This window comes from Ixodes scapularis, unplaced genomic scaffold (assembly GCF_016920785.2).
Source record: "Ixodes scapularis isolate PalLabHiFi unplaced genomic scaffold, ASM1692078v2 PGA_scaffold10__122_contigs__length_95168666, whole genome shotgun sequence".
Lineage (NCBI taxonomy): Eukaryota > Metazoa > Arthropoda > Arachnida > Ixodida > Ixodidae > Ixodes > Ixodes scapularis.
Window position 1 is genome coordinate 17068471 of NW_024609836.1, and position 13787 is coordinate 17082257.

At 46.9% G+C, this 13787-nt stretch overlaps 1 protein-coding gene across 1 annotated transcript in view; it reads left to right on the forward strand.

Annotated features, from left to right (window-relative positions):
* The window catches only part of LOC120837907 (uncharacterized protein K02A2.6-like), a 74600-nt gene extending 63684 nt beyond the window's left edge, over positions 1-10916 (forward strand). The window contains exons 6-7 of the mRNA XM_042288491.1: positions 10646-10807; positions 10893-10916. Of these exons, the coding sequence (XP_042144425.1) occupies positions 10646-10807; positions 10893-10916 (186 nt within the window). The remainder of the gene's footprint in view (positions 1-10645; positions 10808-10892) is intronic.
* Positions 10917-13787: the final 2871 nt, after the last annotated feature.

A 13787-nucleotide genomic window follows, 5' to 3' on the forward strand; every position in this document is an offset into this window, starting at 1 on the left:
CTTGTTTTTGCTCACCGCTTTGAATACCATAACTACGTTAATCGTAGTCTGCTGATTCGATATTGACTTGCACAATAGTATAAACTCGAAATTCGCTGCCCTGTTCCTCCGCGCAAGTGCAGAATTCGTTGCTTCCGCACGTCACTTGATTCGCACATATTATTACTATGTCGAGGACGTGTGGGTTGTGCGATAAGCAGTGCTGGTTGCATTTTAAGCAGTTGAAAGCCACTTAGAAAATATCAAGGACACTATCTTCAGAAACATATGGTACTTACTGCTTGGTTCTTATCAAAACTCACAAAGATTCAAGTTTTCGCATCTGTTACACTGTTATCCCATCTACCTAGGTCCCTAACCCCTCATGTTCATCTGTGCTGCTAAGCACAATTTAAATTGCTCCCGTGCTTTTCTAAGACACAAGCTGAAGTGCAATGAAAGTTGATCTGAGTTACTCCTAGCCTGCTCCAGAATGTAGTTTTAGCTGCTCCCAACCTGCTCCAAAACGGCTGTTTCAGCTGCTTCCGTGGCTGCTCCGAAGTACATTTTATGAGTTCCACCGCTGGAATACGATCTATGCTGTTATTATATATTTGGCACAAAGTAAAGCACACAAAATTGTTAGGATCTCATTTCTGCGCTGTGTTTTGTATTTAGCGGTTTTTAGCGGTTTTTCAGGATTCCGACTGCGGGTTTTAAATTGTTGGCAACACTGAGAGAGACGCGACACGGCGCCATATTGAAAGTACGTGAAGCTTAGCAGTTTCGCGCAATCTCGATGTACTGTTGAATGGTGAGTAATAAAAAAATAAATAAAGCACAGAGCTCTATTTTGGAAGGATTAAAGTTTCATAACTAGGTAAGATTGCCAAGGGCACCATACAGAAGAGGCGAAATGCGGTTTCCAGAGTGTGCATATTGGTTCTGCTTTGTTATTCTTTAGTATGACCCTCCTACCTTATCTGCGACGGATGAACTGTTGGGAAAGGGGGGGGGGGGGGGGGGGGCGGGGGGGGGGGGAGGTGCAGACTCTCCATCAGGCACTTGTGTCTTGAACTTTGCCTGTCATGCTGGAAAGTATCCGCAAAACAAATAAAAAGAAAAAACAAAAACAATTATATGCTTAGGTCGAACTGAAGTTAAGTATGTTAGCTGTTTTATCACTGGTATTGCGGGTTTAGTCTTGGGTGCAAAAAAAAAACAACCAAGGGGACGGATTGCATTTGGTACGGTATTACTGACGTGAGAGATTCATAAAATGTCAGCTGTTAAATTAATACCTTTTGTTTCTATGAGCTAAAAACGGTGAGAAGGGAGACGTCAAGATGGTAAGAAAAGAGACGAAAGAACACAACAAGGAAACGAGAAAAATTGTCGTGTCAAAATTCAGGGTCATCTGCCATTTACTGCACCATTGAATAATATTTTTAATATATTTTTGCAAGGTCTGGTGATCGTCGGGTAAGTAAATGAGCCCGTAATTGGAGCAGTCATCTGCAAACAGACTGACGGATGACGAGATGTGCTCATAAATGTCATTAATATAAATTTAAAAAGGGTAAGGCCCGAGTACACTGCCCTGAGCGATACCTGAGGTTACCGCGCACAAGTGGGATTTGGAAATATTAATGTTGGTGTACTGAATGCGGTTATAGTGAAGCATTGGGATGTCCATTTTACAATTGCGTTCTCAGTTTTAAATTTGTAAAGCTTCATTATAAGACGGTGATGAGGGACCGTATAATATGATTTGGAAAAGTAAAAAAAAATGGCGTGAGTCTGAATGTTTCTATTAAAGCCTGCTCGAATCTCATGAATAAACGCCGTTAGTTGGGTTTCACAAGAGTACGCTTTCTGGAATCCATGATGGTGGTTAAATAAAGTCACTATATTCTCTAATATTGGTTATACTGAAGTATAGTACCTGCATGAGCTTAGACGATACGATAGTTAGGAAGATGGGCCGATATCTTGTAAGTAGGTGGCGGTCACTAGATAAAAAACGGGTTACGTTGCCAGCTTTTCACTCTAGCAGAAATTAATAATGACAGTGTGACTGGGACACTATGTCACAAAAAATTTGCCCATGTTTGTATTGTGTTTTTTTTTAGATTCTTTGAACTGCGAGAACTGAAGACAGCTTCATGTTCTCGATTGCTTTCAAGACGCTAGCGTATTCAATGGCAATGGGTTCCATCAGAGTGTGTAAAATCTGACGTGATACGGACGTATTCAAGAGGTTTTTATCTGTGAAGACAGAAATAAATAAACTATTAAGTGAAAGAGCGCTTTGTTGATCGGATAGATTAGGGGAGGCGACGTAGAAGTATTAACAATCTTGAAAAATGTGTTTGGCATGCTAACTAAACTGTAAGAGCGGTATCGAGTATAGAATTTAGTTTTGGCTTCATTAATATCTGTCTTGTGATGTGTTGCACAATCGTGGTGTCTGACCCAAGCATCCAGTCTGTCGCAACAATTATCCCGTCTATAAGCATTCTCTTTTTGTTTGGAGTGCTTATGAATGGTTATGTTATAACACAGATTGTTGTTACCAGAGATGACGCGAGTGGGTGGTAAAATATTTTAGGACTTTAATTAGTTTATCTTTATACAGCGTCCATTACCGCGGGCAAATCTTTTCTCTAAGCTATTCGAAAACGCGTCGTAGAAGTTTTTTAGTTGTAAGTCGAAATAGGTACAGTCGGCACTCGCGTAATTGCGAATGATTTTATTGTAGCGAGATTTATGAGGAATGGTGAAGGAGAGGGTTAATTCGATAACAAGATGGTCACTAATGCCAAGCGACCGTCTTGGTATATGAGGTTACTGATAAAGGTTGGCCCTTGTGTTAGGCACAGGTCTTCTACATTGCCTCAGTTTTGGGTAGTTCTAGTCGGTTGATAGATTATGTTGAAAATATTGTCAGGGCAAATGTCGACGAAAGCTTCGGAAAAGCACTGCCGGATCAAATGGCAGGGAAAAAGGGTTGCAAGTTTAAAGAGTAAGTTATGGAGCTCGGTAACAAAATCACTACAACTATCTGGCGGCCTGTAGCATATGCCCAGTATTACACTTGGTTTAAATATGATTCATTCTCAGACGACCTCCGCGGCTTGTTTCTAACCAGATAAGCCTTGATTGGATAGAATTATCGACGGCAGAAGGAACACCGCCCCCTCACCATCCCACTTGGTCAGTACGATAAACATAGCAACTTAAATGTGTAGGAAACAATTCTGAGTCAGCAACATCAAGGTTTAGCCACGGTCCAGTAAGTGAAACGAAACTTGCGTTGCGTGCTTGAATTAGAAAATGCACATCTTCCCTTTTATGTATAAGATTTTAAATGTTTGTAGAAAGGTTAGAATGCTCAATAGACGCGTTACAGATGCGTCTAACTCTGAACGGCAGAACTTGATAAGGATTTGCTGAGATAGTGATGTCTTGGGCAAGCCTCTTTTTTTTCTTCTTTCTTGAATCAAGCTTTGTTCAGTATTAAATAATTAAGCGCCTGGAATCCATCAACAGCTTGTTGTGACGAAGTCTAATTGGCAAACATTCTGATAAAGCATATTAAAGCAGTTTTTGGCGCGTGAGTCCTACAGACACCGGGAAATCCCCTCTTTATACCAGAAGGTTTATCAGTTTATATGCCGATGACATAGTACTTACGTTTCTTTTTTTTTTAAATGGAGAGAAATTAACAATACCTGGGCGGCACTTCAGTTTATTGTAAGAGCCCAGATGTTGCGCTCTTTCAATTTTGATTGGGTATACATGAATGCAGAGTTTTCGGAACACAGTTCGACGGCCGAACATTCCGGTTGGTTCCAAGTCTTCTTCCTTTTATGAAAGAGATAAGAAAACAACATGTTTGATCGACAAGACCTGTCATCGTGCCCTCTCAGCGCGTTTTTAGATTAGATAGATCTCGTAGAGCGGCCGAAAACTGAGTCTCATAACCGGGGCAAGTGTTCTTAATCTTCAACTTTATTGAACCTACAGGGATATTTACTCGTGGAAATGGGGCCTCCTGGTTAGGTTACGGTGTTTGAGGAGAATAGCATAGAGGACGAAAACCGGACGACGAGTTTCCCCAACTGGCAGCATTGAGCATAGTTGTAACCCGAGACTGGGGATACGGACAAGGGACAAAACACAGAACGACAGGGACGACAGGAACGACAGGGACCCTCACCATTGCTTCATGGCAGCATATATTTATTTTGACATCCGTCACCAAACAAACGCGACAGTCACCGCGCTGAGTTGAAAGGGTTGAGGATGATAGGGAAGGAGGGGAGGGTGGGGATGGAGAGGGGGTGGAGGTGAAGGGAAAGAGAAAAAGGAACATGTTTTTGGAGGTCACGTGACCTCGGAGTGGTCACGTGATCTCGGGGTGGTCACGCGAATTCGGGGGAGGGGTTCACGTGACCCTGAGGGAGTCACGTGATCTCGGGGCAGTCACGTGACCTCGGGGGGTCACGTGACTTGGGGAATCACGTGACTTTGGGTGTCACGTGACCTTGTGGGCCACGTGACCCTAGGAAGGGGTCACGTGACCTTGAGGTGACCTTGGGGGTCACGTGACCTTGTGGTGATCTTGGTGGTCACGTGACCTTATGATGACCTTGGGGTGACCTTGGTTACGCCGACGCCGACGGCGACGGCGACGCCGCTCAAGCCGGGAACGGGCCCCTAAGAGCTGCGCTCTAAAAACATGCTTCCCGGCGTAGAAGCTTCAAAAGGAAAACATTCTTTTACCAGAAACAATGGCAAGTTTTATGTTTACCAACCTGCAATACTCAGACAAAAAAATTACACCATCTTCCCGAGGGGAACCATGGGGTGATGCGGAGCATCGCGGATCGTTATTAACGGTGTTATTAACGGTGTTAGTAACGTTGTTAGTAACGTTGTTAAATTGCGTGTTATTACGTTGTTAACTTGCGTTGGTTGCCACATATCGCGTGAACGTTGTTGGAAACTCCGCGATGCTCCGCATCACCCCATGGTTCCCCTCGGGAAGATGGTGTAATTTTTTTTAATTGCGTAGACGAAGGTGAAAAGGTTAACGAAGGTCTTTATGGAGCAGCGTCTAGTATTTGAGGTGTGCACTTTGCTTTGATGAGGATGGCTTTGTGGTCGCTGAAGTGAACCGTGAGGGGATCTTGGTGCAGCGGGTGGATCTTGAAATTGGTGAGGACGTGATCAATGCATGTGCCGTGAATGCTAGTTGGCTGTTGTTTGTTGTTGATGCGTGTTGCAGCGAGTGGTGTGATGACATGTACTCAACTATCCAATAGCTCTTCATGACGTTGACATTAAAGTCGCCAATGTGCATGAAAGGATGTCTGTCTGCGTATTGCTTTTGGTAGTCACCTATGGCCTCATCGATGTACCGCTCCACGGCTGTGCGTGAGAGGTTGGGTGCAAAGTTTGTGGGGTGGTGCTGTCGCTTGCTTTGCGTCAACCCACTAACTGACGGGACTCTTGCTTCCATCACACTTCATCAGAAGAACGGAGTAAAAGTGGAGTCAGCAGCGGTGAACTGAACGCGCGCAGTCAGTCAGTCAGTCAGAATCTTGGGAGCAAGGAAATCAAAGGAAGTTTTGCTGAGCCGGAAGTGAACGCGCGCAGCGCGCTACCGCTGCTTATAGACCATTCCATTTAGCGCTCTCTGGGCGGCACCATTTTGTTCGACCACAGCGCCCTCTCCACACATCCGGGAAGTTCAGCGGGTTCGGCGGGGTAAAACGAGAGAGAGGGCACGCGCCCGACTCCGCTAGCAGACGACAAACCGGGAGGTTGCCGTTCTCCATCTTTGGGCTGTATCGGCGGGCTCTACCGAACATCGAACTCTCGCTCCTGGCTGCCGTTGTAAAGTGGTTCGCGTTCTTAGAATAGTTGTGGCTACTCCAAAATCAGCGTATAGCTCTCTGTTGTTCTATTTTGCTAAATGATCAACTAGCATATCTTTGAGTCAGCCGGTAGTACTACCCTCAACTACTGCGTGTATTGCGGCAGGAGAGCACGTTTTATTTATTATTTCAGACTGTCACTCATGGGTCGCTCAAGGCCTACACCAGTACGAACTTTTGTATAGTAAAAAAGGGACTTCAACCGGATTTACTTTTCGCCAAAGAGACCGGCCAATCTGACACAGTCTTCCCTATTTTTGCTTTTTATTTGCACGCAGGTAACAGCGCAATTAGACCCTGTGAGTCTTTTTATCTAGCATAGTATTACACGATAACTGGCATACCAAAATCTGCGTATCTGCGCTTGAAAGTTCCAAAATGACGCGATTTCAAACAAAGTTAGCACGCCAGCCGGACGATAGCTACAGCCCACTCGGCGGAGTGGACGACATGGGGGGTGAGAGGGGGAGTGCATTCTTTTCTCTTTTACCCTCTCTGCTATGACCCTAATGGAACGGTCTATATTCACACTTGAAGGAGAGGAGACTAGAGGAGGAGAGCTGCGCATGCGCGCGCGGTGTGAGTAGAAGCGAACGCATTCAAAATGCACGCAGCTCGTAGAGAGAGAGAGCGCAGAGAGTAACGCGCAGCTGTTGGAGAGAGGGAAGGAGGAGAGTTGCGCATGCGTAGTGTGAGTGCGGACTACGACTCCGCGGGACATAGACCCGAGCAAGAGATGCTCCGCATCTAAAAATTTCAAGCACTTCCTAGCTGAAAAGCTTTCAGGCCCGCTAGCAAGCAGGGCTTCGAAGTCCGCTTTGCAGCAGGGGTACACGTGTCGATTGGCAGCACGCTGACTGGCACCAACACCGCCTAGATTACAAGGCCGTAGCGCTGATATTTTGCGTCAGCAGCGAAGGATAGCGCTGGACACAGACTAGAAACGAGTGCTGCGGCAGCGCTCTGCTTCGAGTCAAGTCTGAGCCAAACGTTGACGCAATTGACGTGACCAGTCTGTGGCCAGCGTTAGCCTTCGCTGATGACGCCCCCTCATTCAGCACTACGGCTTTGCTATCTAGAAGGTGTTGCTGGCACAAGGAAAGCAGAAAAGTTGTTATGCTGTCAATCAGGTTGGGAGCCGCGTCCGAGCACGCTCAGGAACTGCAATACGAAGACAAGAGTTCAAGCAGTTCATAGCAGGAAAGTTTCCATGCCCGCTGTGAGCTATACTTCTGATTTTGGGGACTGTACCTAGTTGACATCTTTCACTTGCTTTGAATAACTTCTAAGTGTATCGAGTGACTATATTAGAGGTATTTTTACTTCCCTCGGTGATCTAATTACAAAGTATTGTCCCTTATCGCATGCGCCAAGTGAATCAAACCTATTTTGAATTAGACGCGAGAATGAAATATTCTGATATTCACCGACCGAGCACGGACATATCAAAGCAAGCAGCTATTATCCGGGCACGTCCAACTTGGCAGTGAAGCATGTACTACAGAGCTAAAAGAATAAATATCAACGAACAACTGTACGGCACGGATAACCGACTCTCACGACCTCCTTATGGAGCGCGTTTGAATTTATTTTACCAGCTCGCGGTGATTCCCCAATATTTCCCCCGTTCATACAAGCACTAACAATGATTGTTCACTGTAATTAAACTATAAAATTTATTTAAATGTTCTTATTTTTAATAAAGGGCCATTATTGCGTCTCAGAACAACCGATGACGCTCTCGCCCTACTATTCGGCTGATTGCGGGGCGGAGGGCGTTGCAGTGCTCAAAGCCATCTATGCTACGGAGGGGAGCGCCCCCTACATTGTGACGTTACCGTCTACCAATCACCGTCCGCCACCAGTACAGGGCGGAGGCAAGGTGGTCCCTACACTACTCATTCTGATCCCAGTACAGGCCCGTTGCACAACTCGAGAGCTACTTGACTTCGAAGTGAAGTGATGGGAACACTCGTGTACAATCCTGACGCGTAATGAACGCCCGATAGCCTCTAGGCGATTGTCTCGCGAAATCTTAGCTGTGTTGGTATCTTCACTGTACTGAAATTATGGTCTGGATCACGACGATTCTACAATTGAAAGAGGAGCGGGGACGCTCTTAAAGGAAACCAACATCTTTATTCAGCATCAACACGCGCAAACGAACAAATCAAACGAGATCAAGAAAAACCGTTGACGTCGAAGGCTAGGCTTAGGCCGGTCACGCCATGAAAGCAAGCACCCGCGCAGCGCTTCCCAAGTTGTTTGCTTACGACAGTTGTTTGCTGGAATCAGGGCAAAGAAACACCTGCCGTCTGTTGGCCAAGACAAGATGCTTTTTGTGTAAGGCACGACAGAATGTTAGGTACTGGAGCAGAGCCGTTCATTGGGAGAGTTTGGCCAGTCTATAATCTCGCCGCCGTAATGCCCCCCTCCCGAACGAGCCAATCAGCGCCCGGCGCACAGCGAGAGGCGTGAGCGCATTCGCGTGAACTCTCCGCTGCTCCCAGCTGAACGGGGAGGGCCGCCGTTTTTATTCATTCGCCCGGTGGAATGCATGGGATCCGCATCTAAATTTCGGTTATTTCCCTTTACATCGCTTGCTCTGGCAAGAAAATGCTAAACTGTTATTCTTCCGGGGGTCAATAAGCTAAGAAGTGAAGTTTTCTTGACCTCTTGCCAGAAACTTTTATTCAGGCAAAAATAGGTCGGCCCGCAGCAGATGACCCGTAGCCTGAACAGTGCCCTACGCCGAGGGCGTAGCGTCAAAATGGCGGTCGTCTCCTCCTTGCCCCCTCCCCCTTTCTCTCTCGCTCCTTCATTACTCTCCGCGCTTTCCTCCACTTTTCTGCTCTCCAGCGCCTTCGCCACCACACCCACCGGCCAGAGTCTCCCAATATACGGCTCTGTGCTGGAGAAGCCCAGCACAGAGACCCTAAGATGAGAGACCCCAAGTACGTACCTGATCTCGATGCACCGCTGTCTTCTTCCGCACAACAAAATCTTTCTCCTACAAGGGTTTTAAATACACCAGGACGAGGCATAACAACAGAACCAACGACACCAAAAACAATTGGATTGGTTTGCGCTCTTACGCCCTCTTATCCAAGCTCCCGTCGTGTGCTCGCCACTCGGGCGGCCTCTGACGCTTAGGTGACGTCTGCTCGGTTACTGCGGTCTGCTTCTTCAACCCGCTGTCCCGACTGACTTTCGATCCGATCGGCGCACCAAAGGACGTTTTGGACGCACATTCTCATCACGACAGAGGGAAACGAACACGTGCTGAAAGCGAGGCTTGTACGCTCTTTCTCAACTAGATGCCAATCTCAGCGTTTGTTCGTTCCTACGACGTCTGATATGATCGCTTTCTGAAGCCGCGCTTGACGACTTTCTGTGGAAGACGCTCTCGTCGTCGAGAGCGCCCGTCTCTCGCTGACTTCTTATTGAAAAGGAAAGTTTTAGCTCTCAATCTCGCCTGTTTGAAACAGATTCAGTGAACGCTGTCATGGGAATATAAAGAAAACAATAGCGTCGCCACGGCCAAGCTATGGTGACGCTGTTGGTTGGCCGTCGAAGTTTTCAATGAAGTGTCCTAATCATTCTAAAAATTAACCGCGACTGTAGTAAAAGATGTAGAACGTAAAAGATAAAAAAACACCAAAAAAACGCCTTCCTCGACGAGTGAGTCCAGGTACGCTTCGATCCATTTATGGAATATACGGACACCACCTCCTGCCCATTAAAATCCTTAGTCGGCTATGGTCACCAAATAGATATAGACGGGCCCGCGAACGCAGCGTAGCCAGCTGCAGCAGTGCCTTCTCCTGAATGTAGTCTGCTATCGACGCGGATACGCTATCTTGGGCTCTAAGCTACGCTGCCAAGCAATCCCACTACGTGAGGACACCCCTCGCATCACTTCTCTCCACTTCGATCGGGGAAACTAATATAATCCCGGAGCCGAGCGAGTAATAAGCCTCGTCGGAACCGCCAAGGTATTGCCAGGCGACCGCTTTCGGCTCTCAGCGTCGGCCTCCATAATGGCGCGTTCGACATTGACAAGAATTGCGGCGTTCACGATAGTCACACGACTATCGCAAGATGGCGACTCCCGTTGCCGGCTTCAGGTGCTGCGTTCGCGCATTCCTCCATAAAGAAGCAGCTTCGCTGTCACCGTGACGCTGACTGTAGCAGACTGTCTTTATTGTGCGGAAGGAGATGGCGCTGTGGCAAGTTCAGTTGTTCACTTCAGCTCTTTCGAGAAGTGTATCAATGAGCGAGACGTGAAAACAGTGTTCAAAATAACGACTTGACACAGCGCTTAATATTTGAGCAATCCTTACTGGAAAATTGTTTTTCCCCGGAATTTGACGAAGTTTCTCCTTCTGAAACAAGGCGCTGAACTGCCGCTGTGTCAATCACCTCTCCAACATTAGGGATGCAAGCAGGGTATAAGCATGGGGGGGGGGGGGGGGGGGGGGGGGGGGCTGGGGGGGGGGGGGGAAATTAGCGTGCTGGGACCACCGTCTTCTCCACGGATATTGCGTCTGGCGGCATAATACTCCTGAAAATACATCGGCGTTTCGTTCCCTATCTTAGACGTTAATCTAGGCTCTTCTAAAAGTTTTTTTATATCATTTTTATTTTTGTGTTTTTTTTTTCACATAGACGTTGCTTAATGTGATTACGCATCTTGCTTTATAATGTTCTCTTCTTTGCAGTGGATCGTCGGACTAGCGTTAAAGGCCGCAATCATTGACACCACCAACAGATACGTGATGATGAGTTTCACGATGGGCAGTGCTGGTTTCCGCATGCCAGACAAGTGGCGGCAGGGCACCCATGACGTACCTGTCGTGCACAGTCTCATGTTCTACCCGCAGGTACGTGCGCGTGAACCTTGATGAGTGGGCTTATACTCCACGTTTGAGATCATCAGCTCTTAAAGATATGCTTCCAGCCTTCTAGCCATCGCAGCTCTTGAAACTCTAAGGCCCGTTCACACTCTTGCAACCGAGTACGACGGAACGAGACACGACCAGTTTTTGAGCCTCTTACGACCGGAGGCGCTGCTGCGGAGCCGGTGGTAAACTGTCACAAGAGGATTAGAGACGGTCCTGTCTGAGTCGGTTGTAGTCAAACCTAAATGTGCGAACGGGCCTTCACTCTTTTTGTAGTAAAACTTGCATTCTCACTGAAGCTAATTTTCATGTAGCCTAAAGGGTGAAGCGTACCGCGAGCTCCGGCGGGCATGCAATGCAACTGTGAAAGAAAGGGACAAAAAATCCAAAGAGGAGAGGCGAGAGAAGGGACTGCGAGAAGCATGCAGAAAATTCGCCACAAACACAGGCTTCAGAAAAAGGAAGGAGAACAATAAACTATAATAAAAGGGGGACGTGGTGACGCTACACACTAAACATCGTTTCACCTGAATGGTGCAAAATGCTGTGTCGTATAACAAGCACCCTTATTGGTGTAAAAAACAAACGCCCAAAGAAAAGGAAGCCGTTATTCCGAGCACAACTAAATTAAGCTGTGATTCAAAATTTCTAACTCCACTAAAGGAAGGCATTATGTTGAACACAACTAAATTAAGCTGTGATTCCAAAGTACAACTATTTATTAGGGCGTTGTGCCTGCAGTACTCCCCACATTTGGGTGTTACACCGCCAGAAGAAGTAAAAAAGCCACAACGAACAGCATCCATGAAATAGTTTGCAATGACGCAAAAGAGTGCACAAAAATGACTGGGTGTAGATCGGAACATGCTTGGTTCACTTTTATTTTTCGATGAAGTTTCTACCAGGTTCCACTAAATTCTCTACGATTGGAAGCAAGTCAACTGGCCGACTCAATGTCTCTGCTCATGCGGACAAGTGAGTGCAATTGCAGACTTGCGAAAGGCCAAAGCTGTGTTCACGCGCACGCTCCAAATGATTGCATGCATGGGGCAACAGTGAGGCACCATGCTTCGAAGCGTCCATAGGCTATTTTTTCTTGACAAAGGACCACAGACGCTGCTCCAGTTTCTGACGTCCCAGAGAACTATCGTTTCATTAAAATGAATGAAGAAACCCAAATTTAACATGTAACACCGCTGATCGAAATGTCAATGACACGTTTAACCACTGATTCTCAAGGTCAACGCCAAAAGAAAGAAGAATCTCCAAATCGGTTCAAAGTTTTTATTCGCTAAATACTACAGAGAATTACTCCTTAAGGTTAATAGCCGAAATAGCTTGACTTAGGTTTTCTTTCTAAGCAATGGCAGTCGGCCAATAAATTCGAGAAATGTGAGCAACGCTCATCCACTCAACTTGGAGACAGAACAAACGGCCACGTGGCCTGGCGCCTATCATGCCGTCAGCGGTAACCATAGCCAGGATGCATAGCTGGCATCGGCAAGGTGGAAAACGCATGCTGAGCTCCAGGCATTGTTAGAGTTCCGTTATTCGCATCACCGAAGCGGCTGGACACGAGCCACTACTAGAGTCTCCGCCGAGGCATTGATTGTTACGAGTCAAAGTCGAGTTCTCAAGCAGTTTTTTTTCGTGTCCATTTTATGAGCCGCGCTTAACTCTCGTCAGGCGAATGGTTTCAATTCCACAATTACATCATCAACCCTTGCGAAGGCGAGACTAAACAAAATAATATACTTTTATCCTTGCACTTTCCCAGGAGCAGGACGCTTCTGAATCAGTGGCGGTTCGTGTGAAAATTCATGGGCCAGACTAGGACCAGTACGCCACTGTAAGGTCAAGAATATTTCAACCAGAAATTGTTTGATGACCCCTTTAAGTTACACAACCGACGGCTGTAGATAAATCGTCAACTTTGTTTTCCGTGCAGCATTGGTGCTCTCTAGCACTGGTAATGTAACTGACCTCAACAGGCTTACAAAGATGGAGTGACCGGGAGTCGCTTCAGACGCAAGCGGCAGTTACGTTTGTAAGCAAAGAAATCGTTTATTGCTACGGAAGCAGGACTACTATGAGAAACATGCTTGCAGAGTACTTACAAACATAACAGCGATATAATGTAATCCGCGATTGGCGCATAATCCGACTCGGGCGGCACAAACCAACGCAAACACAATCTCGAGAATGAAGGCGGTCGCTCACATTCAACGGACGTCCCGCGGTCGCCGTTGAGCAGTTCTTTGTCGAACGCGTCCAACAAGCTTAGCACAATAATTCCATGAACTCAGGCGAAGAAAATGGCCGTTACAGGAAAGTTGGCTTCGACGTATTCCGGGCGTTCACGCCGAAAAACCACGGCCTCGACCTTAACGCACGGAAAGCAAAATACTGAAGAGAGGTTTTCGAAACTCGGACCTACGTGGCCCCCCACACATCCCCAGAACTTGGAAAACAGCGATGACTAGGACACTAGTGAACCCATCAAGGCGTCAGAGCAAGTCACGTAAAAAATTTCGTCCAAGCGTTTTTGCCCTACGGAGGGCGGTCGCTTGTTTCCTTCCACAACACTGATTTGCTAGTAGCGGCCATCTCGCTCACTCACAGCCGCACGAAGACACAAAAGAAAATGGGAAGGCTTAACAGAAGACGCGGTCAAAGGCAGATGGACAATGCAGCTGATTTCCCTCTCCTGCCTTGTATAGGCCTCCTGCGCTGCCCAGGGAGCGCCGCGAAAAGGGACTTGCCGGGACTTGTTTTGAGTTGTACGAAGTTGAGCGTCTCAAACTGGAACACAGGGAGAAGCGTCCCTCCTCTGGTGCGGACCGCAAGATTCGTAGGTAAATGTAATGAAATATAAAACACGTGCCGATGACACTTAAGACTGCTTACGTGTAGGAATTCGAAATCGTTATATTCCAGCGCGTCTGGCGGTTGCATCAGGCTC